Genomic DNA, 23,510 nt, shown 5'->3' with positions numbered 1-23,510 from the left:
AACGGTCAGAAACAGACTCCATGAGGGTGGTATGAGGGCCCGACGTCCACAGGTGGGGGTTGTGCTTACAGCCCAACACCGTGCAGGACGTTTGGCATTTGCTAGAGAACACCAAGATTGGCGATATTCGCCACTGGCGCCCTGTGCTCTTCACAGATGAAAGCAGGTTCACACTGAGCACATGTGACAGACGTGACAGAGTCTGGAGACGCCGTGGAGAACGTTCTGCTGCCTGCAACATCCTCCAGCATGACCGGTTTGGCGGTGGGTCAGTCATGGTGTGGGGTGGCATTTCTTTGGGGGGCCGCACAGCCCTCCATGTGCTCGCCAGAGGTAGCCTGACTGCCATTAGGTACCGAGATGAGATCCTCAGACCCCTTGTGAGACCATATGCTGGTGCGGTTGGCCCTGGGTTCCTCCTAATGCAAGACAATGCTAGACCTCATGTGGCTGGAGTGTGTCAGCAGTTCCTGCAAGAGGAAGGCATTGATGCTATGGACTGGCCCGCCCGTTCCTGAATCCAATTGAGCACATCTGGGACATCATGTCTTGCTCCATCCACCAACGCCACGTTGCACCACAGACTGTCCAGGAGTTGGCGGATGCTTTAGTCCAGGTCTGAGAGGAGATCCCTCAGGAGACCATCCGCCACCTCATCAGGAGCATGCCCAGGCGTTGTAGGGAGGTCATACAGGCATGTGGAGGCCACACACACTACTGAGCCTCATTTTGACTTGTTTTAAGGACATTACATCAAAGTTGGATCAGCCTGTAGTGTGGTTTTCCACTTTAATTTTGAGTGTGACTCCAAATCCAGACCTCCATGGGTTGATCAATTGGATTTCCATTGATTATTTTTGTGTGATTTTGTTGTCAGCACATTCAACTATGTAAAGAAAAAAGTATTTAATAAGATTATTTCTTTCATTCAGATCTAGGATGTGTTGTTTAAGTGTTCCCTTTATTTTTTTGAGCAGTATAAATTCTGATTAACTGTTCTAGAATCAGTTAATCAGAGTTCAGATCACTGTACCGAGGGCTTCAAGGTTATATGTTTTATGTTTTTATTGAGATTACCAGTACAAACAATAAAAATCATAATACAAAAGTGTAGGCTATGTTTTACAGTGCATTTGGAAAGTATTCAGACACCTTTACTTTTTCCCCATTTTGTTAAATTACAGCCTTATTCTAAACTAGATTACATAGTGTTTTTCCCTCATCACTCCACCCACGATACCCCATAATGACAAAGCAAAAACAGAAATATCACATATCACCAATATCACCATATCACAGCAGGTAAAAATTGTCTGTCCTTGCTTACAACATTCACTACCGAGTTCCAGACTGCCTCTGGAAGCAACGTCAGTACAAGAACTGTTCGTCGGGAGCTTCATGAAATGTGTTTCCATGGCCGAACGCTACATGCTCAAATGCATAGTGCCAACCAATGTTCCCTCCCCCGGGACTGCCACTCAGAACAAATATCAGCCTACACAGAGAAGCACGAGATTGAACTTCACTCAACTTTCTAGTTTTCCCCTTTACTTAAAACTATCAGTTTCCCTCTACTGTGGGAATTTCCAATATTAGCCACTTTCACTGCAACATACCGAAACGAAACAAACTATGCAAGACTTAGCATGCAAAACTAACTATGCAAGAGATTTTCTTGTAGGCAGAATGCACTGGAGTAGGATTCTATACCATTAAAAAGCACGACTCAGCCCGTACTCTACAAACCAGAGGGACAAAACCAATCAGAGCTGCAGTATCCCTATATGCAAATAGGCCATTGTAATATATGGTTCTGTGTCTTTCACTTTGAACTGGACTGTGTTTACCGCATGAGTGGTCGCGAGTAGATGCACTTGTTCTGAGATCAAAGAAAAAGCTGCATGTATCCACTTGTGCACATTTGTTCACATTCTTTGCTAGTAAGTGAGTTATTAGCCCAGTTATAGCTCATTTCTAGTCAGCAATGGGGGAGTGGTTGCTTCCATACCAGAGCACAAAATGGCATTTCTAGCCATCTTTGAAAAGTGAGTCAGGGTAAAGAGCTTTTTTTCTGTCTTAAAGGGGCAGTGTTGTATTTTGAGACAGGCTTGAATAAGCTAAGTAGCTTAAACAGCAAATACAGGTTTTTAAATGTTTTTGCAAATGTATTAAAAATAAAAAACTGAAATATCACACTTACATAAGTATTCAGACACTTTACTCAGTACTTTGTTGAAGCACCTTTGGCAGAAATTACAGCGTCACTGCAAAGCTATTTTTAGGTCTTCCAGATATGTTTGATCGGGTTGAAGTCCGGGCTCTGGCTGGGGCACTCAAGGACCTTCAGAGACTTGTCCCGAAGCCACTCCTGTGTTGTCTTGGCTGTGTGCTTAGGGATGTTGTCCTGTTGGAAGGTGAACCTTCGCACCTAGTCTGAGGTCCTGAGCGCTCTGGAGCAGGTTTTCATAAAGGATCTCTCTGTACTTTGCGCCGTTCATCTTTCCCTCAATCCTGACTAGTCTCCCAGTCCCTGCCGCTGAAAAACATCCCCACTGTCACGTCCTGACCAGCAGATGGAGCTGGTGTAGTAGTTTGGGGGTCAGGACGTGGCAGTCTTGTGTGTGTCTTGTGACTCCTGATCAGGAACAGCTGGGAATCGTTGTTCCTGATTGGGAGTCATATATGTAGGAGTTGTTTGTCACTGGGGGTGTGGGGAATTGTTTGTGTGCACTGCGTTGGTTTGAGCCTGCCACACTGTTACCATTGTAAGTACTGTTTATTGTTTTGGTTTATTGTTTTTCGGTGGATACTTTGCTTGTTTTTTTGTAAATTAAAGAAACATGAGTGTCCACACTTCCGCTGCGCCTTGGTCGTCCTTTCATATCCATGATGGAAGCCGTGACAGAATTCCCCACCAACACAGGACCAAGCAGCGGAAGAAGGCTGGCGAGGACTGGGAGACACGACGGGTAAGGGAGACCGAGAGGCACCCCCAATAATTTTTTAGGGGGGGGCACAAGGGCTGTTTGACGGCGTCAGAGCTGCCCGCCAGTCAACAGTCGTCAGAGCTGCCCGCCAGTCAACAGTCGTCGGAGCTGCCCGCCAGTCAACAGTCATCAGAGCTGCACGCCAGTCAACAGTCGTCGGAGCTGCCCGCCAGTCAACAGTCGTCGGAGCTGCCCGCCAGTCAACAGTCGTCGGAGCTGCCCGCCAGTCAACAGTCGTCGGAGCTGCCCGCCAGTCAACAGTCGTCGGAGCTGCCCGCCAGTCAACAGTCGTCGGAGCTGCCCGCCAGTCAACAGTCGTCGGAGCTGCCCGCCAGTCAACAGTCGCCGCAGTGGCTAGACTGCGCTGAACTGCCGGAGTGGCCAGACTGCGCTGAACTGCCGGAGTGGCCAGACTGCCCTGAACTGCCGGAGTGGCCAGACTGCCCTGAACTGCCGGAGTGGCCAGACTGCCCTGAACTGCCGGAGTGGCCAGACTGCCCTGGACTGCCGGAGTGGCCAGACTGCCCTGGACTGCCGGAGTGGCCAGACTGCCCTGAACTGCCGGAGTGGCCAGACTGCCCTGAACTGCCGGACTGTCCAGACTGTCCCGAGCTGCCAGACTGCCCAGACTGTCCCGAGCTGCCAGACTGCCCAGACTGTCCCGAGCTGCCAGACTGCCCAGACTGTCCCGAGCTGCCAGACTGCCCAGACTGTCCCGAGCTGCCAGACTGCCCAGACTGTCCCGAGCTGCCAGACTGTCCCGACTGTCCCGAGCCGCCAGACTGTCCCAAGCCGCCGGACTGGCCGGACTGCCCCAACTGCCTGGAACGGCCAGAACCTGAGCCGCCTCCAGGATAGGTGGGTTGGGGAGGGAGGGTGTAGCACAGTGCCGTCGTTGATGGCAGCCACCCTCCCTTCCCTCCCTTATTGTTTAGGGTTAGTGTTTATGGGTTTTGTTGGGGATTTTGTTTGTTGGTGTTAGGTGCATTCCGGGGTCTGCACCTTGAGGGGGGGGTACTGTCACGTCCTGACCAGCAGATGGAGCTGGTGTAGTAGTTTGGGGGTCAGGACGTGGCAGTCTTGTGTGTGTCTTGTGACTCCTGATCAGGAACAGCTGGGAATCGTTGTTCCTGATTGGGAGTCATATATGTAGGAGTTGTTTGTCACTGGGGGTTGTGGGGAATTGTTTGTGTGCACTGCGTTGGTTTGAGCCTGCCACACTGTTACCATTGTAAGTACTGTTTATTGTTTTGGTTTATTGTTTTTCGGTGGATACTTTGCTTGTTTTTTTGTAAATTAAAGAAACATGAGTGTCCACACTTCCGCTGCGCCTTGGTCGTCCTTTCATATCCACGATGGAAGCCGTGACACCCACAGCATGATGCTGCCACCACCATGCTTCACCATAGGGATGGTGCCAGGTTTCCTCCAGATGGGACGCTTGCCATTCAGGCCAAAGAGTTCAATCTTGGTTTCATCAGATCAGAGAATCTTGTTTCTCATGGTCTGAGAGTATTTAGGTGATTTTTTGCCAACTCCAAGCAGGCTGTCATGTGCCATTTACTGAGGAGTGGCTTCTGTCTGGCCACTCTAACATAAATGCCTGATTGGTGGAGTGCTGCAGAGATGGTTGTCCTTCTGGAAGGTTTTTCCATCTCCACAGAGGAACTCTGGAGCTCTGTCAGAGTGACCATCAGGTTCTTTGGCACCTCCCTGACCAAGGCCCTTCTCCCCCGATTGCTCAGTTTTGCCGGGCAGCCAGCTCTAGGAAGAGTCTTGGTGGTTCTTCCATTTAAGAATGATAGAGGCCACTGTGTATTTGGGGACCTTCAATGCTGCAGACATTTTTTGGTACCCTTCCCCAAATTTGGAACCATGAGCAAGACAACACAAACAGATATGGAACCATTAGCAAGACAGCACAAACAGATCTGGAACCATTAGCAAGACAGCACAAACAGACCTGGAACCATTAGCAAGACAGCACAAACAGACCTGGAACCATTAGCAAGACAGCACAAACAGACCTGGAACCATTAGCAAGACAGCACAAACAGATCTGGAGTTCATTAGCAAGACAACACAATGGGGCCCATTGATCCAAATCTATCTGATGGGGCCCATCAATATAATGGAGATATTTTTTGTTCCATCACATGGGATGTCACTCTCATGACCTTTGACCCCTCCCACTGACAATTAAAAACAAGGAGGAGCAACTGCTTTTGTTCCTGTGTGACCTCCTGAATTCCATAGTCAAAATCCAATTCCCATGCAGGCCGTGGTCCCATTCTCTACCTTTTACTTATCCAATGTTACATAATAATATTTTATTTGGGCCACATATGCTATTGTTGTGAAGTAGCCTCCCTCAGTTTGACCTGAAAGGATAAGATACGTTCTTTATTCAGCCCATGACTACTCCTTCACCACATATGTAATTGTTGGTGTGAATAAGGTACTTGTGTAGTTTAATACCAACCTTTAAGTGCTATGTAACTTTAATGGCCTTCATGAATGTCTAACAGTCAGATACATACCTAGAAAAGTACGGTAGGCAGACAAAGCACGTCTTCAATTACAGTGTCATGGTACACTTCCCTCCGTTTGGCCACATGTCAGACGGAACAGAGTTAAAATAGCTCAGTAGGTGCAGTTTAATCTAATGTAGTAGCAGTCCTTTGAGAGCAAACGCAATCTGCAGTTTCAGTTAAGAAAACATTATTAATGGACAGTCATCAAATGGTCTGAAGCACTAAATCTACTTGATTCCAGCAAACACTATCTTTTGTTCATTGAAAACAGTCTATTGAAAACCATGTCTGAGGGGAATATTAAAAGTTGAAGCACCATGCGCATGTGCGCACACACACACAAACAAACGGTTCCCCGCAGGAAATGCACAGACAGAATGACAAAGCTCTATTGTTGCCATGGAAACTCCAAAAGAATCCAGCCAGCTAATGCATTCTCTCCAGGTGATGGTCAATCAATGGTGTGTGGTTGTGGGAGTGAAATGAAAAGGATGTTGGGGTGTCATGGTAGGCCATACCATGTACTGTAGATGTTGTGAGGGACTATTTTGTGGCATAATATCCCTACAACATCCCTTCCTGTGAAGTTGCTATGTGTGGTATGTCATTATGGCATGGTTGTGGTATGCTGTCATGCTCATGTTGTTGTTGCTGACTCATGTGCCCAAAAATAATTTCCCCTTCAGGGATAGACAACTTTTTTAAATTGAATTTCATATGGGCATGTACATTTTTTTGGCATGTTTTGTGCCTACTTCTATCTGTGTTGAAGGCAAGCAGCAATGATCTCACCTGCTCTGTCAGTGGTAAAGGTCTCCAGCTCTTCTGGGCCTTGGAGTGGAGCGTGGACAGGGCTCTGAGCCTCTGGGGTTTCAAAGTGGCCCTCTGAGTCTGAACTGGAACAGAGAGAGAGAGCGCAAAAAGAGAGAGAGAGAGAGAGAGAGAGAGAGAGAGAGAGAGAGAGCAAGAGAGAGCAAGAGAGATAAAGAGAGATGAGTATGGTCATATCACTAGAATATCTGGAAATACAAAGCTATTGTGTACATAATATACTATGTGTCCTCTACATGTTGTAGTATGTGTACTTATTTAAATGTTATGTGTTTGCATAGCTTTCATGTGCAAGACCAGTTGACTACGTCTGATAAACAACTACTAGTAGCTGTGATTGGAAACAAGACTCACCACCACTCAATGCTGTGCTATAGGTTTAGCAATTAAACACTGCTATAAAAATATATATTTGTATGCTGATCTCTCTCCATCTCTATCACACAGCCTTGCGTGATAACACTATAAGCAGGGGAATGTTTTGCCCCCCCCACAAGGAACAGGGACACACAGTGTGTGCTTTATTAAGATGACATCACTCGTTTGTATCTGTCTGTGGTGTGGGACAATAATAAAATACCTGAGGCGTGTTAAAATTCTCTCACACACACACACACACACACACACACACACACACACACACACACACACACACACACACACACACACACACACACACACACACACACACACACACACACACACACACACACACACACACACACACACACACCTCACACACAGACTCGTGAATTAACCAGTAAGCCTATAACACAACATTGTTTAGGAGAACCTCAACAGTAGGAAAAAACAGTTTAACAGTCAAATGCATTTTTCTTTCTTTCTTTTTTCTCACTTTCTCTCCCTCTCTGCTCATCCGCCCTTTAGAACAACACCAACTCACAAACGCCACAGGTGGAAAAGCAAAGCAGGTGCCCCTCTCCCTCCAGCTGCCTTACGGGGCTCTCACTGTTAAAAGGCGTCAAGGCTCCAATGTAGCCAACAAACACACTCGCCTGCAGCCTTGAGATCTCTCTTCCTCCTCCTCCTCTCGCTGCCCTACGCAGGGTAGCAGTCCATCCTCCTCCTTCACCTCCTGGCCCTCCACCTCCTCTCCCTCCTCTGCTCCCCGGACTGCTGTCCACGTCCACTTGGCCCATGACATGGGCGACAGCCAAGACATCCTCGACAACAAAGTTTTTGGCTTTCTCCTTTAGTCTGAGTAGAGTCAATAGACACTATCGGTTTGAATTGTGTCTGAATAGACACTATTGGTCTTCTTCTCCCCCTCTTAAAGATCTTCCACTAGTAGTAGCTCCTCTGGACTGTTTTCTTCTTCATGTTAGTGAGCAGCTCCCCCTGAAGAGACGAGACACTCCCTCCACTCCGCACTTTGCTGTTGATGCTCTATTTGGGAACTTGTTTTTCATAGAATGGAAAGAGGCTTCTAGTCTTCTATCCTTCTTTCGCTCTCTCTCTCTCTCTCTCTCTCTCTCTCTCTTTCTTTCTGTCACGCGCCCTCTCTCTCGCCGCTGGGGCAGTCAGAATATCACAGCAATGATCAGCTAGGCTTCCAGAGCGCTGCCTAGCTCTCACTTTCTGTCTGTCTCTGTCTCTCTCTCCCTCTCTCTCTCCCTCTTTACTTCAGGGACAGCCCATCGTGAAAGAACATAGGGGGAGAAAGGAAGCTTGCGGCTTCAAAAGAATGCTGTGTTCTCAGGACCAGTGAATCTGGCGGCCCCTGTGGTGACAGAGTGGTAGCTCCCAGTCAAGCAGCCATTCCACACTCATGCAAAAAGCAGAGGCAAAACAAACTAGGGCTGATGAGAGGAGGAGTGAGTCTGGTGTAGCAGAGTGGTGGAGTCAGTGGAGCTCCATGTTTTACAGCACAGAGGGGTTTGGAATGTAGTCTCCCGAGCACCCCCGTCCTCAGGCTGTTTAACCGTTAACCGTTTCCCACCTCCGACGACCCAACCAGGCGACGACAGATATCCAAGCACGACTGGACCAGACCGGGGAAACCTGTTCTGGCTCATAACCCCCAGTCACTGCCTGTATCACGGACCCAATTGCCCCTGTCACTCTATGGCTCCCTGTTCCAATAGTCATCAATTCCCTTCCTTTCCTCCTTTCCTTAGGATGTTATTTTCCTTTCCTAATTTCCTTAAAAATGTTCTTGTCCTTCATGAACGCTGACATGACAAGGTCTTTATTGGCTAAAGTAGAAATCTGAGCGTATCTTTTCCCTCATGCCTATCAGTTGTCACCAAGGAAAGGAGATATGGTGAGGAAGCCATTCTAGATGATTGAAACACGACCTAGCTCTCACTGATAACACTGATGTCTGCTTGAAATACCTGAAGAGCCTGGGGGAGTTAGCTGTTTGTTCACCTCCAATTATACACCACATGACCAAAAGTATGTGGACACCTGCTAGTCGAACATCTCATTCCAAAATCATGGGCATTAATATGGAGTTGGTTCCCCCTTTGCTATAACAGTCCTTACTCTTCTGGGAAGGCTTTCCACTAGATGTTGTAACATTGCTGGGGGGACTTTCTTCCATTCAGCCACAAGAGCATTAGTGAGGTCGGGCACTGATGTTGGGCGATTAGGCCTGGTTCGCAGTCAGCGTTCCAATTCATCCCAAAGGTGTTCGATTGGTTTGAGGTCAGGGCTGTATGCAGGCCAGTCAAGTTCTTCAACGCTGATCTCGACAAACCATTTGTGCACGGGGGCATTGTCATACTGAAACAGGAATGGGCCTTCCCCAAACTGTTGCCACAAAGTTGGAAGCACAGAATCATCTAGAATGTCATTGTATGCTGTAGCGTTAATATTTCCCTTCACTGGAACTAAGGGGCCTAGACAGAACCATGAAAAACAGCCCCAGACCATTATTCCTCCTTCATCAATCTTCACAGTTGGCACTATGCATTGTGGCAGGTAGCGTTCTCCTGGCATCCACCAAACCCATATTTGTTTGTCGGACTGCCAGATGGTGAAGCGTGATTCATCACTCCAGAGAACGCGTTTCCACTGCTCCAGAGTCTAATGGTGGAAAGCTTTACACCACTCCAGCCGTTGCTTGGCATTGCGCATGGTGATCTTAGGCTTGTGTGCGGCTGCTCGGCCATGGAAACCCATTTCATAAAGCTCCCGATGAACAGTTATTGTGCAGACGTTGCTTCCAGAGGCAGTTTAGAACCCGGTAGTGAGTGTTGCAACCGAGGACAGACAATTTTTACGACTTATGTGCTTCAACACTCGGTGGTTCCGCTCTGTGAGCTTGTGTGGCCTACCACGTCGTGGCTGAGCTGTTGTTGCTCCTAGACGTTTCCACTTCACAATAACAGCATTTATAGTTGACCGGGGCAGCTCTAGCAGGGCATTCATTTGTTGACTTGTTGGAAAGGTGGCATCTAATGACGGTGCCACATTGAAAGTCACAGAGCCCTTCAGTAAGGCCATTCTACTGACAATGTTTGTCTGTGGAGATTGCATGGATGTGTGCTCGATTTTATACACCTGTCAGCAACGGGTGTGGCTGAAATAGCCGAATCCACTAATTTGAAGGGGTGTCCACATACTTTTGTAGTGTATATGCTCAAGCCGACATTACCTAATCTTCGTGCTCCCGTATACACATCCGGAACAAGCCTTTCCATTGTGGAAGAGAGGGAGGCTCTCTCTAGTTGAGGTTTCTGCCGTCTGGCTCCAATGAGGCTTGAAGATGGGGTTTGGGATAGAGGTCGACTGATTGCGAACGACCACTCCACTTTGTGGGGAATATGTCCACTAAACACGAATCGAAACGACCATACCTGGAAACAGTCCTGGAGGACTGCTTAACTTGTCATGCGCTAATTGATTCGGGTGCGACAATATCACTCATCTCTCAAACATTGTTCGATGATCTCAAAAGAGCTTTGAAGCCAACTAAATGTTGGTTTAAAGTGGAACGATGCGATACTACACTTCGAGGGGTCACTCAGACTACCTTGCCTCTCACATCGAGAGTCATGCTGAAACTACACTTCCAGGACGTCTCGCTCGTTCACCCTGTGTATGTTACCAGCCTCGAAACTGTACCCCTGCTACTGGGAGCAGACTTGATGGATCGGTTATTCCCATTGATGGATTGGAAAACCAACCAGGTATGGTCACAGGCCTTCTCAGAGTGCCTTCACTGACCACACTGTCTTCCCCTAACACTAGCGGCAACGCAGTCATTCACGAGGGGTATCTGTCAAAAGCACCCCTTGGGAAAAAGACGTTTAGAAACCTCTTGGTGCAGAATCCGATCCAAGGAGATATTACGATATCTCAACACATTCCATCAGCCAATCGGATTGACCATTCTTTTCATGATTTCGAGCCAGCTGTCTCTGTGAATGAGCAACTTCCCTCCTCCCTGCAGTCATGCAATACGGTAGTTGAGATGAACTTCTCTTGCCCTTCGGACACTTCCGCAAGCACTGAGGCCGTCTCAGCAACAAAAACATTGATGCGCAGAGTATACTCTGCTTCCGATGATACACCTTCCGCTTTGTGGGGGACTGTCAACCCTTACAATGACACTAATGGCATCAGTCCAGCAACTGACCCGATGACTCCCACTGGTGAAACACTTTGTGATATCACAGACCGATATCCTCGTCCCAGTTTGCAGGTACTGAAGAGGTTGCCACACGCGGACGCGGTGGTGACTGACAGACCTCGACAGCCACTGAGCATTTTGAAGCACAAACACCAGGAGATTTGGTTGAAAGGTTACACCCATTCTCATAATAACACGGCCACTGACAACTTGTACATAGGGTTCAAACTTTTCGTTAGCGCCTCGGACATCAACACCACCCGCTGGTGGGGGGGTCCCGAGACACAAAGGGGGGGAATAGTAGCCCAGACCCATGATGAGCCACTACAAGACAACTAGTAAAATGCTCTAATCGTGTATTCCTGTAGGATAACATTTCAGAATAAATCGGTAGGACAACTGGACCCCTTGAATACCAGTACCAATACCACAGTCAGTCCAGCAACACTCAGTAAGAGGATGAGTAACCTCACAAGTTAAATTGCTATTGATAATAGCGACATAGGAGTCACTCAGAGTGCAACACGGGGAAGGGAATCTCCATTGCACTCTTCCAATGGTTAACACATGCCACTAGTAAATAGAACCCTCCGTTCAGGAGAAAAGTTATTAGAGGTCATGAACCATGATCACACCACGTACGACTGGTCTAATACTTAAAGAGTACTTCCATCATGAGGTTAGCTCCTTCGTGGATAACATAGCTATGAAGTAGACTTCTTCATACCTACCGCCACTACAATAGTGGAAGACAGTGTCTGGTAGTAAAACCACTACAGACTCCCTCGACACCAATTCTGACTGACCTCCAGGCATTGACCTGAGAATTACCTGACTACGTCAGACTCATTCTGAACAAGTTGTAATCTGACAGGATACTTGGTTTTCTTCCCTTGACATGTGCGCTTGTGTAAGCATAAACACACATGCACAACGGAACATCCAATTAGGATTTATGCTAGGATCACCTAAGGGTTCGAGCAAAATACCAGCCTTAGTAAAGTTCAACATTTATTTTGAGCCCTTTAACTCTACAGCTACGGCCCTCACCAGTTTTCTTCCCAGAAGTCCATAGGTCATTCCTGTAGACTGCCCAAAACTAGTGCCTTACAGCTGTAGACTTATTATATAGTTATCAACTTAGGATAGTAACCTAAGCAACACCCCGCAAATTAGGAAAGCCCTAGATATGACATTAGACAATGCCATGATAGGGTCATTTTGCCAAGACCATGGACGTAGATAGAATACAGTCCAATTAGATAATTAAGGTGTCATAACTATATTTTGTTTTGTTTATGCTTTCATTCATTTTGTTTCATTTTCTTCGGCACATAGAAAGTGATAGAGCCATAAACAACTTCCCATACAACCATCAGTTAGTGCATCAACGCCGCTCATTTGGGAGGAAATGTAATGATATATTTCATGAGTGTGTGTGCGTTGTTAACATCTGCCTAAGTTACTACCCAGATCTTCCAGTCTGGACGACCAGACGACAGGTCCGGAACGGCAATCCCATTCACGGACATCCGCTGCCCAGCCTTGGAGTGGACTTCATTTCCAGACACCCTAACCGGGTCGACCACCAGAGGGGGGACTGCAGCAGCGATCACCAACTGGACATATGCTGCCCAGCCTTGGAGCAGACTTCTTCATTCGCATAAACCCTACCCGGGTCGACCACCAGATGGGGACCACAACAATGGTCCACAACCAGGACAACCCACGATCGGTTTATTACCCCCCATAAATACCTTTCTCCCTTCCCTCTCTCTCTGACTCTACTGAACGACTCTTGAATAGCCTTTGTTAAACATAGAGAGTCTGGGAACATCAAACAAGTGGGGGGAAAGGAACCATATTTCGGTAATAGAACCAGTTGAAAATATGCGTTGGTACTTAATGATGTCAGTTCGGTTGTCATCTGAGACATTATGACTGATGACAGGATGACATAAACTGTATCTGGGAAGTCTACACATTGTAGTTATCAGATTCACATGGAATTGTTGTGCAACTTAAATGTTTGAATATGAAACCATTTGTGATAATATTAAATGTAATTTTAGCTTCCAAATGAGAGAATTGGGTTTTCATAAGGTTAGAGCCCTGCTCAATCAGTGGCCCGCCCCTGTGAAGAGACATGGGTTATAAACTATGAAACACATCCTTCTCTCCCTCCACTATATAAGCCCTTGACGAAAATGTAACCTCCTGTTCCGAGGACGATAGGACGACGGTCCATACGTTAAAAAGGACTAACATGTCAACTACAGAACTAAGCCAACCTCAGCATGAGCTTTGGTTGGGAATGGTATGAACTTTTAACTCTTATTCACTAAAGAAGTGAGACCTCCTAGCCGTTGAGTTAGCAACAGCAGCTGTAAACGTAGGCTAGGAAAGGACGGACAACGTATCCAGTCTAACACACAACGAAGATACTACAACGTATCCAATTTACCACCAGAGACATTCTTCCGAGGACAGGAAGATCTCAGTTGGCCAACACCGCCAGCATCTACGACCAACCTACCGAAGCGCAGCTCAGAGTAAATATTTACTGCATTTTCCTTTTCCAAATGGGCGGTAATTTAGAATGCATAAGATACTGTTTTTACGATAGCACAGCTTCTCCCTTTGTTCCTCAGTCTTCCCGATCTTTCAATCAAGCCCAACCCCCTCTCTTTGTGTAACAAGCCATCATACAGGTTCCGTCCACCAGGGACATTTTCTGTATGACATAATTTGCATTCTCTGTATATGTAATTCTGTGTGATTAGTTAGGTATTTAGGAAATAAATAATTAAACCCAATTTTGTATTGCTGATTCAACTTGTTAGCCAGGGTTCATGAAGATAACCAAGAATTTACAACTTTCAGATGAGACTGAAATAAGGTGACGATTAATATTGACTGCTATTGATGTAAAATATTACTAGGTCTTTCAGAGTTTATTCGGAAGATAACAGCTCTATAAACACTCTTTTGTGGTGCCCCGACTTTCTAGTTAATTACATTTACATGATTAGCTCAATCAGGTAATATTAATTACAGAGAAAGGATTTTATAGAATAGCATGTCATATCACTTAATCCGGCATAGCCAAAGACACGACACCGATTATGGCCGATTACATTGCAATCCTTGAGGAAACTGGATGGCAGGCTGACCACCTGTTATGCGAGTGCAGCGTCAAAAGGACCTTGTGGCTGCAATGAGCCAAGGTAAGTTGCCAGCTAGCATTTAACTTATCTTATCTTATGTTGAATCTGACAATTAATCTTGATGGTTGTACAGTCATCTCAAATAAAACTGTGAAGGACCTCGGCGTTACTCTGGACCCTGATCTCTCTTTTGACGAAAATATCAAGACTGTTTCAAGGACAGCTTTTTTCCATCTACGTAACATTGCAAAAATCAGAAACTTTCTCTCCAAAAATGATGCAGAAAAATTAATCCATGCTTTTGTCACTTCTAGGTTGGACTACTGCAATGCTCTACTTTCCGGCTACCAGGATAAAGCACAAAATAAACTTCAGTTAGTGCTAAACACGGCTGCTAGAATCTTGACTAGAATCAAAATATTTGATCATATTACTCCAGTGATAGCCTCTCTACACTGGCTTCCTGTTACACCACACATGGGTCTCCTCTCCTGCTGCCACCTGCACATGGACTACTGCAGTGAGGAATTGAAGTGAGGTGGTGTAAGAATAGTTCAACCCATAGAGCACAACAAGTTCAAAGTGGTCCAGGGAAGGTTGAGACATATGCTGAGGGAGCCAGGTTTGTACAGCGTTCAGTTACATAAGCGCTAACTGTCAGAAGAGATCCCCATTATCTTCTACAACAGAATGAGATTCAGTCAAATCAAATCAAAATGTATTGGTCACATACACATGGTTAGCAGATGTTAATGCGAGTGCAGCGAAATGCTTGTGCTTCTAGTTCCGACAGTGCAGTAATATCTAACAAATAATCAAACAATTCCCCAACAACTACCTAATACACACAAATCTAAAGGGATGGAAAAATATATATGGATATATGGATAAGCGACGGCTGAGCGGCATAGGCAAAGTGCAATAGATGGTATAAGGTAATGTAAGATATGTTAACATTATTCAAGTGGCATTGTTTAAAGTGACTTGTGATCCATTTATTAAAGTGGCCAGTGATATGATTCTCTATGTAGGCAGCAGCCTCTCTGAGTTAGTGATCACTGTTTAACAGTCTGATGGCCTTGAGATAGAGGCTGTTTTTCAGTCTCTTGGTCCCAGCTTTGATGCACCTGTACTTACCTCGCCTTCTGGATGGTAGCGGGGTGAACAGGCAGTGGCTCGGGTGGTTGTTGTCCTTGATGATCTTTTTGGCCTTCCTGTGACATCGGGTGCTGTAGGTGTCTTGGAGGGCAGGTAGTTTGCCCCCGGTGATGCGTTGTGCAGACCGCACCACCCTCTGGAGAGCCTTGCAGTAGAGGGCGGTGCAGTTGCTGTTTTAGGTGACAAGCCAAATTTCTTCAGCCTCCTGAGGTTGAAGAGGCGCTGTTGCGCCTTCTTCACCACACTGTCTGTGTGGGTAGACCATTTCAGTTTGTCCGTGATGAGTACACCGAGGAACTTAAAGCTTTCCACCTTCTTCACTACTGTCCCGTCGATGTGGATAGGGGGGTAATCCCTCTGCTGTTTACTGAAGTCCACGATCAGCTCCTTTGTTTTGTTGACATTGAGTGAGAGGTTATTTTCCTGACACCACACTCCGAGTGCCCTCACCTCCTCCCTGTAGGCTGTCTCGTCATTGTTGGTATTCAAGCCCACTACTGTCGTGTCATCTGCAATCTTGATGATTGAGTTGGAGGCGTGCATGGCCACGCAGTCATGGGTGAACAGGGAGTACAGGAGGGGGCTGAGCACACACCCTTGTTGGGCCCTAGTGTTGAAGATCAGGATCAGGATCAGGATCAGCAAAGTGGAAATGTTGTTTCCTACCTTCACCACCTGGGGGCGACCCATCAGAAAGTCCAGGACCCAATTGCACAGAGCGGTCCTAACCATACAGGGCAGTCCTGTATGGTTAGCAGCTAACCTTTAGCGACGTTCTGCTCCAATACTACTGTGCTCAGGAGGATACAGTATGAGACTGACTGACGTTTCATTATGTAACCTAAGGAGAGCTACATAGACAGGCTTCATATTTCAAACACACACTAAAAGCTATGAAGCTGAGAAAAACTAAAAACACATGCCACTGAAAAGAGCAGTAACAAAATCCTGTTCTATTTTAAACAAGCAATATCTGTTCAGGCTTAATGAAGCTGTCGTAAAGCCTTTATGAAGCCGAAATAATAACACAGGGATGCTGGTTTAAATCCCAGGCCTGCTGTCAGTGGGAATATAACTACTGTAGTAATTAGACGAATGCTTGTGTCTGTTCCCAGCAACCATCTACTGTTGTGCCCTTGCCTTGGCAGCAGCTAATGGGGATCCTTAATAAATACAAATACAAATACATCCAAATGATTTTTTTTTTTTTGATTACAAACCAAACAGTTATTACCATTGTCACACCATTCAAACACAATTTATTCAGTCTGGACAACAGTGAGCCAAACACACACAGTCAGACATTGAGACAGTCACAGACAGACACAGACACACACAAATGTATGCACACACACACACACACACACACACTAGAAGTCGACCGATTAATCGGAATGGCCGATTAATTAAGGCCGATTTCAAGTTTTCATAACATTCAGAAATCTGTATTTTTGGAAGCCGATTTGGCCGAATTCTTTTTTTTTAATTGTTTTTTTTACACCTTTATTTAACTAGGCAAGTCAGTTAAGAACACATTCTTATTTTAAATGACGGCCTAGGAACGGTGGGTTAACTGCCTTGTTCAGGGGCAGAACGACAGATTTTTACATTGTCAGCTCGGGGATTCAATCTTGCAACCTTACAGTTAACTAGTCCAACGCTCTAACCACCTGCTTTACATTGCACTCCACGAGGAGCCTGCCTGTTACGCGAATGCAGTAAGAAGCCAAGATAAGTTGCTAGCTAGCATTAAACTTATCTTATAAAAAACAATCAATCAATCATAATCACTAGTTAACTACACATGGTTGATGATATTATTAGTTTATCTAGCCTGTCCTGCGTTGCATATAATCGCTTAGGTACACGTTTCTCCAACCATAAACATCAATGCCTTTCTTAAAATCAATACACAAGTATATATTTTTAAACCTGCATATTTAGTTAATATTGCCTGCTAACATGAATTTCTTTTAACTAGGGAAAATGTGTCACTTCTCTTGCAACAGAGTCAGGGTATATGCAGCAGTTTGGGCCACCTGGCTCATTGCGAACTGTGAAGACTATTTCTTCCTAACAAAGACAGCCGACTTCGCCAAACGGGGGATGATTTAACAAAAGCGCATTTGCGAAAAAAGCACAATCGTTGCACGACTGTACCTAACCATAAACATCAATGCCTTTCTTAAAATCAATACACAGAAGTATATATTTTTGCATATTTAGCTAAAAGAAATCCAGGTTAGCAGGCAATATTAACCAGGTGAAACTGTGCAATTTCTCTTGCGTTCATTGCACGCAGAGTCAGGGTATATGCAACAGTTTGGGCCGCCTGGCTCGTTGCGAACTAATTTGCCTGAATTTTACGTAATTATGACATAACATTGAAGGTTGTGCAATGTAACAGGAATATTTAGACTTAGGGATGCCACCCGTTAGATAAAATACGGAACGGTTCTGTATTTCACTGAAAGGAAAAACGTTTTGTTTTCGAGATGATAGTTTCCGGATTCGACCATATTAATGACCAAAGGCTCGTATTTCTGTGTGTTATTATGTTATAATTAAGTCTATGATTTGATAGAGCAGTCTGACTGAGCGGTGGTAGGCAGCAGCAGGCTCGTAAGCACTCATTCAAACAGCACGTTCGTGCATTTTGCCAGCAGCTCTTCGCTGTGCTTCAAGCATTGCGCTGTTTATGACTTCAAGCCTATCAACTCCCAAGATTGGGCTGGTGTAACCAATGTGAAATGGCTAGCTAGTTAGCGGGTGCGCGCTAATAGCGTTTCAAACAAATAAATAAATAAAATAGTCCGATTAATCAGTATCAGCCCTTTTTGGTCCTCCAATAATCGGTATCGGTATCGGCGTTGAAAAATCATAATCGGTCGACCTCTAACACACACACACACACACACACACACACACACACACACACACACACACACACACACACACACACACACACACACACACACACACATACACACACACAGACACAGACACAGACACACACACAGACACACACACATGCATGCACATACACACAAACACACCACACACGCACGCGCACACGCACACTTGTCTGAGGGCTAGTAAAGAGGATGGTAAAGGAATATGACACATCCCCTAACACAATGTCTCGCTGTCTCATCAAGGCACATGTCCTCACTTACCGGAGCAACCTCTCACTTTTCTCTGATTTTCACAAACACCAACACTAAATCTATGTTTAGTCTTGATGCCAGTCTTACACTGAACACCCAATAACAAGGATGGCCTTATGCAGGATAGCGGGCCTTCCTAACATCGTGTCTCTAGTGAGCCAAGCATGGAGGAACAATAGCAAGCGTTCACAAGTAGAAATCCTCTTTGGCTACAGGCCCTCATGGGCTACTTCATCTGTTCTCTTTTACCAGACAGGGTGGAGCTAAGATTGTGATGTCAGTGTTAGTTAAAGAGGTGAATCCCTCTGGTAGGCATGCAACACAACATACACTAGTTAGTAAATATGTAGCTACAAACAGGCATGTTAGGAGACACCCAACTCTCTCTTTCTCTGATGTCGCCAACACAAACAGGCTCACACTCTCTTCGTCACTCACAAACATGCATGCGCACGCATACACACACAAGTTATACAAGCATGCACACACACACACTTGCATTTGTAGTGGGTTTTGTATTAGCCAGCCGCTAAGTCTGTCCTCACTGGTGCTATTTCTGTCTCCAGGCAAGTGAAGGCATTTTATGTAAAGCAGGGCCCTCATTTCATACGTCCTCATCCCAGTCTGTCCTTTTCTATAAAGTTATAAGCCTGATTTCTCTCCAAACTTCTCATTATGGGAACTTTGTAGCTGCTTGGTGTGATCCACAACATTAATATGGGGATCTGACCTCTCCCTCTCTCTCACTTTCTCTGTGTGCGTGAGTGTATTTGTGTATATGTGTGTGTGTGTGTGTGTGAGAGAGAAATAAATAATAAGTAACACAATGTATTTTATTAGTTTATGTAACATACCAGCATCTGTCAGCTGTTGTAAGCCCCTCTGTTGCATAGCCATATCTGGAAGTGAGTCTATTTTCAGAGCAGTGATAATGATCATTGTTATTTTCATCCATGGCACATGACTTGTACTGCACCTGTCCAAAAACCTGACAGGGAAAATCACCACGCTCTGCACAACATGGGCTCAAAGACACAACGTCTTATAACAGTTATCTCATGTGTCTCTGTATCACTGAAACGTAACATTTGCCAACTTTTTTTCATGTATTGTCAGAGAGTTGTAAAGATTAAAGTCGTTTTTCAAGTCTAAACAAGGAGAGTTTAAGGGGGTTGACGAGACCACATCCACCTACAGACATCTAAGCTGCTCTCCAATCATGACTATAGACTGACCTCAATGCCTTCCCTTGTCTATTATATATGCCTTGTCTACCTAGTATGTAAGTTTACATTTAAGCTGTGTTAGAATACCCACACTAACATACTGCATACTACATACTTAATTTACGTCACAAATAGTATGGGTGGTGCGGTTAGTATGAGTATTCGAACACAGCTTTAGTCTAGTCCCAGATCTGTTTCTTCTGTCTTGCCAACTCCTAGGGTTCTTGTCACACCAGCACAAACAGATCTGGGACCAGCCACACTATAGGATCTGGTCATAAGTTGTGCACTATATAAGTAATAGGGTGCCATTTAGGACGAATCCCAGGTTAGATAAGCCTTGCACTGTACAGTCTCCCTGTGGAAAATCCCCTTCATGTGATGAGAGCGCCATCTGGTGGCAGAAACTGCTCCACCTACTGCTTCAGTGGCCTATTTTACCCTATTCTCTGGCTGTCCTGAATTTCGTCACTGTATACCTCTTTAATAATATAGACCTACAACTATATGGAATGATATCCATAAAATGTGAATGTCGTAAACCATACAAATAAGTCTCAAATAAGGTCATTTTTAGTTTCACGCTGTCATACTTCACTAGTCTTGTGATGTATTCACTCAGCTTTTTGGAACAAATGTGAGAAAGGTGGTTATCAAGGTTTGGCCATTTCTGCACTTGAGATATACATTTGCTAACTCGACACAGAGAGTCCTGTAAGAATAAGGCAGAGGCTGTGCTAGTATAAATATTGAAACATACCCCAAGGTCTTGAGCACCTGTTTGCAGTGTTACATGTGTTTTCCCAGCCTGCCCTGCCCAGTCCAGGACACTGCACATGGTAAATGATGAGAGGACAAAGTCCTGTATAATGTTACAGTATACACAGATACCCCCTGTCTGAACTGACCTGTGTTTGCAATGCAAATAGGATGTGTGAATGGCTCACATAGAGCCAGCTGTTGCATTTCCAAGCTATCTGTGCAAACAGTGGGGAATCAATTGATATTGATAGCCATGTCCTGTTTTACCCAAGTTAAACATATGATTAAACATCTTATTATGTAATTTAGGTGACTATTGATTTTATCAACGTTATTTCCACGTCATTTCAATGAAATGACATTGAACCAACGTGGCATAGACATTGTATTGACGTCTGTGTCCAGTGGGATAGCACAAAGTCACCACAGTGTGTGTCTTGTATTAGCAGCTATCTTTATCTATATCATTGACCTTAGAAAGTGGAAGAACCTGACACTCATCTCAACACAACATAAACAAAAGGTCCCCCGTGGCAGAAGATTCAGAGGGAAAGGGCAACCTTTCACTTCAGGGCCCGATTTAAATCAGTTAACCGCTTTAAAGGACTGTCTATAGCACAACTTCTGATTTATGACTTCACCACTGTGACCGGAAATGGATCTGTCTAACGTGGTCCATCAGTAACAGCTCACCATAATATCGATCTATGTTAGCCTGCTGAGCTAAAGCCTAGGAATTAGCTTTGGGAGCCGACACAACTCAGGTCTCAGGACAGGTTTAGTCATCACACAAGCAAGGTTTCGAACCACCTCCATTACACAAACAGTGATGCAGCCTTTATTTATCTTTTATGTGAGGTACAGTTGACTGTATTAGAAAAAGCATGAGGGTTAAATGCATCCATTACGTCCGCTGTCTCATCTGTTATTAAGATGGCATAACCATAGAGATAGAATTACAGTACATTGACTAGAATGCGATTCTCCGTTATGGTTATTCTATTTCTGTGGGAATAACCTGCAGGGGGCAGAGTGGTCCCCTTTCGGGGGGAGACATCTCCTCATGTTAACATTGACAGTACAGGGAGGACTAGTGGAAACCCAGGATGTATTTCACACAGTGAGATCAATCAGTCAGCCAGCTAAACCTTCCTGCTCAACAAAACATGATGAAACAACTGAGGGTTTCCATTTAATCAACAACTGTAAAATGTCTCCACATACTGTATCTCAGTGGTATCTTTGCAAACAGCTCAGATCCATTGGAAGTATTGGAAAAGAAAGGCAGCATTCAATACACACGATTCATAGGCACTCGATAGTGTGACCAGTTACATCATACTCTATTATCAGAGATGTGTGCATGGACACACACACACACACACACACACACACACACACACACACACACACACACACACACACACACACACACACACACACACACACACACACACACACACACACACACACACACACACACACACACACAAACACGCAAACAAACAGACAACCATGTACTGGAGGGTACGGTAGACAAACATCTGACATTTCTAGGCTGTTGTGAAGCCTTATTATTGAGTGAGTGGAGGTGTGTGAATATTTGCTGAACGGAGACCATTTATTCACACTCTAGTATGAAACACCTGGAGGTGACAACACACTGCATACACTGACTGTTTTAAACACATAGTGTATGCTTGTAATACACAGCATACTAAATGACTGATCTCAATCCATTTCCCACAGCTACTCTCATTTGAAGTCCTATATATCCCTCAATTGGAATAATAAGACATATTACTTGCAAAACTAGCAAAGGCCGTATTTTTCCACACCATCAAGCCCAAATATAGAAAAGTTACATAGTGTGTGTGGAGCAGGGAGCAACTCTATCCCCTTGCTCTGTTTAAATCTACTAGTGGACTATAGTCTCTCCAACACTTAATTTTGAACAAAGATTATGTATTTAAGCTGGTTCCTTTCTGGTCCACAAACATTCTTACAGGTCACAAGCATACTTGTCAGGCCATAACAAAGTTGACAACTCAAAACATCCAAGTACACAGTAAACTCCCCCTACAAGACGTCACAACCTATGACAAACAAGAGCTCATGAAACATTCACCAAGAATATCATTGACACAATAGCTCATATAGTAATAATAGTCCACTGCTATTTATGATACTGTAAGTACAGGTATTAGAGAAAACAATTCACTCACATGTTACTTGTCTTCCTCTTGGTTGAGTTTGCTGCCCCGCCCCTCTTCTTCTGTTGGGACTGAGAGCTCCCCATGTTGACAGGGCCGATACCCCTCCAAGGGGACTGGGCCTTTACCTGTCTGTGTGTAAGTCTATAGATGTGCGTTCTACTTTAAGTGTGCATGCATGTGTGTGGGTTCAGTGTCATCCCAGGTCAAGTTAGCCAGTGTACTGTTATGATTCCTACTACTGAACTGCTTCAGTAAATGACACTGCAATGTCTGTCTGAAACAGCTCTGATACTCTGACAGTTTCTCTCAGCTGGCCCAAGCCTCCTCTCTCCCTCTCTCCCATAGACTTATTGCTGACTCCCTCTTTTTCCTTCTCTCTTTCTCTCCCTGGCCCCTCCTCCCTTACCTCTAGCACACACATCCCTCCATGCACACACGCCACACGCACACACACACACACCAGGGAACAGACCTTGGTAAACATTCGGCTGGGAGTTATTGTATGCTGTAATAAATCCAGGTGGGGACAATAAAGGGAGGAGGCTGGAAGGTACAGCAGGTAAAGAAGGTCACGTTTCTTTGCCATAAAGAGATGACATGTGAACATAATATTGGGTTGCGTGGGGTTGCGTCCTAAATGGCAGCCTTTTCCCTAGAGTGTACTACTACTATAGTGTACTATCCATTGGGCTCTGTTCAAAAGTAGTACACTATATAGGGAATAGGGTGCCATTTGGGAACCAGACCAGATAGCAGGCACACAACAACCCATGGGAGCATACAGGACTCTGCTTGATGTGACAACATGGTGATAGATACTTCTGCTTCAACCTGTCCCCATGCAGATTAGGAAGGAGGGATG

At 45.1% G+C, this 23,510-nt stretch overlaps 1 protein-coding gene across 4 annotated transcripts in view; it reads right to left on the bottom strand.

Annotated features, from left to right (window-relative positions):
- The window catches only part of LOC106586881 (transforming acidic coiled-coil-containing protein 1), a 61,764-nt gene that overhangs the window by 26,973 nt on the left and 11,281 nt on the right, over positions 1-23,510 (bottom strand). For 2 of the 4 annotated variants that reach the window (XM_045705453.1, XM_045705454.1), the window contains exons 1-2: positions 7,369-7,962; positions 6,314-6,417 (exon numbers count right to left, since the gene is read on the bottom strand). In XM_045705453.1, coding sequence (XP_045561409.1) covers positions 6,314-6,417; positions 7,369-7,535 — 271 coding nt within the window. In that variant the 5' untranslated portion in view covers positions 7,536-7,962. Of the gene's footprint in view, positions 1-6,313; positions 6,418-7,368; positions 7,963-22,657; positions 22,992-23,510 lie in introns of those variants that run through there. The other 2 variants (XM_045705455.1, XM_045705456.1) reach the window with 2 other exon arrangements.

The sequence above is a fragment of the Salmo salar genome, chromosome ssa22 (genome assembly GCF_905237065.1).
Source record: "Salmo salar chromosome ssa22, Ssal_v3.1, whole genome shotgun sequence".
Classification (NCBI taxonomy): Eukaryota; Metazoa; Chordata; class Actinopteri; order Salmoniformes; family Salmonidae; genus Salmo; species Salmo salar.
Note: the sequence above shows the minus strand (reverse complement) of the source record. Positions and strands in the feature narration are given on the sequence as shown.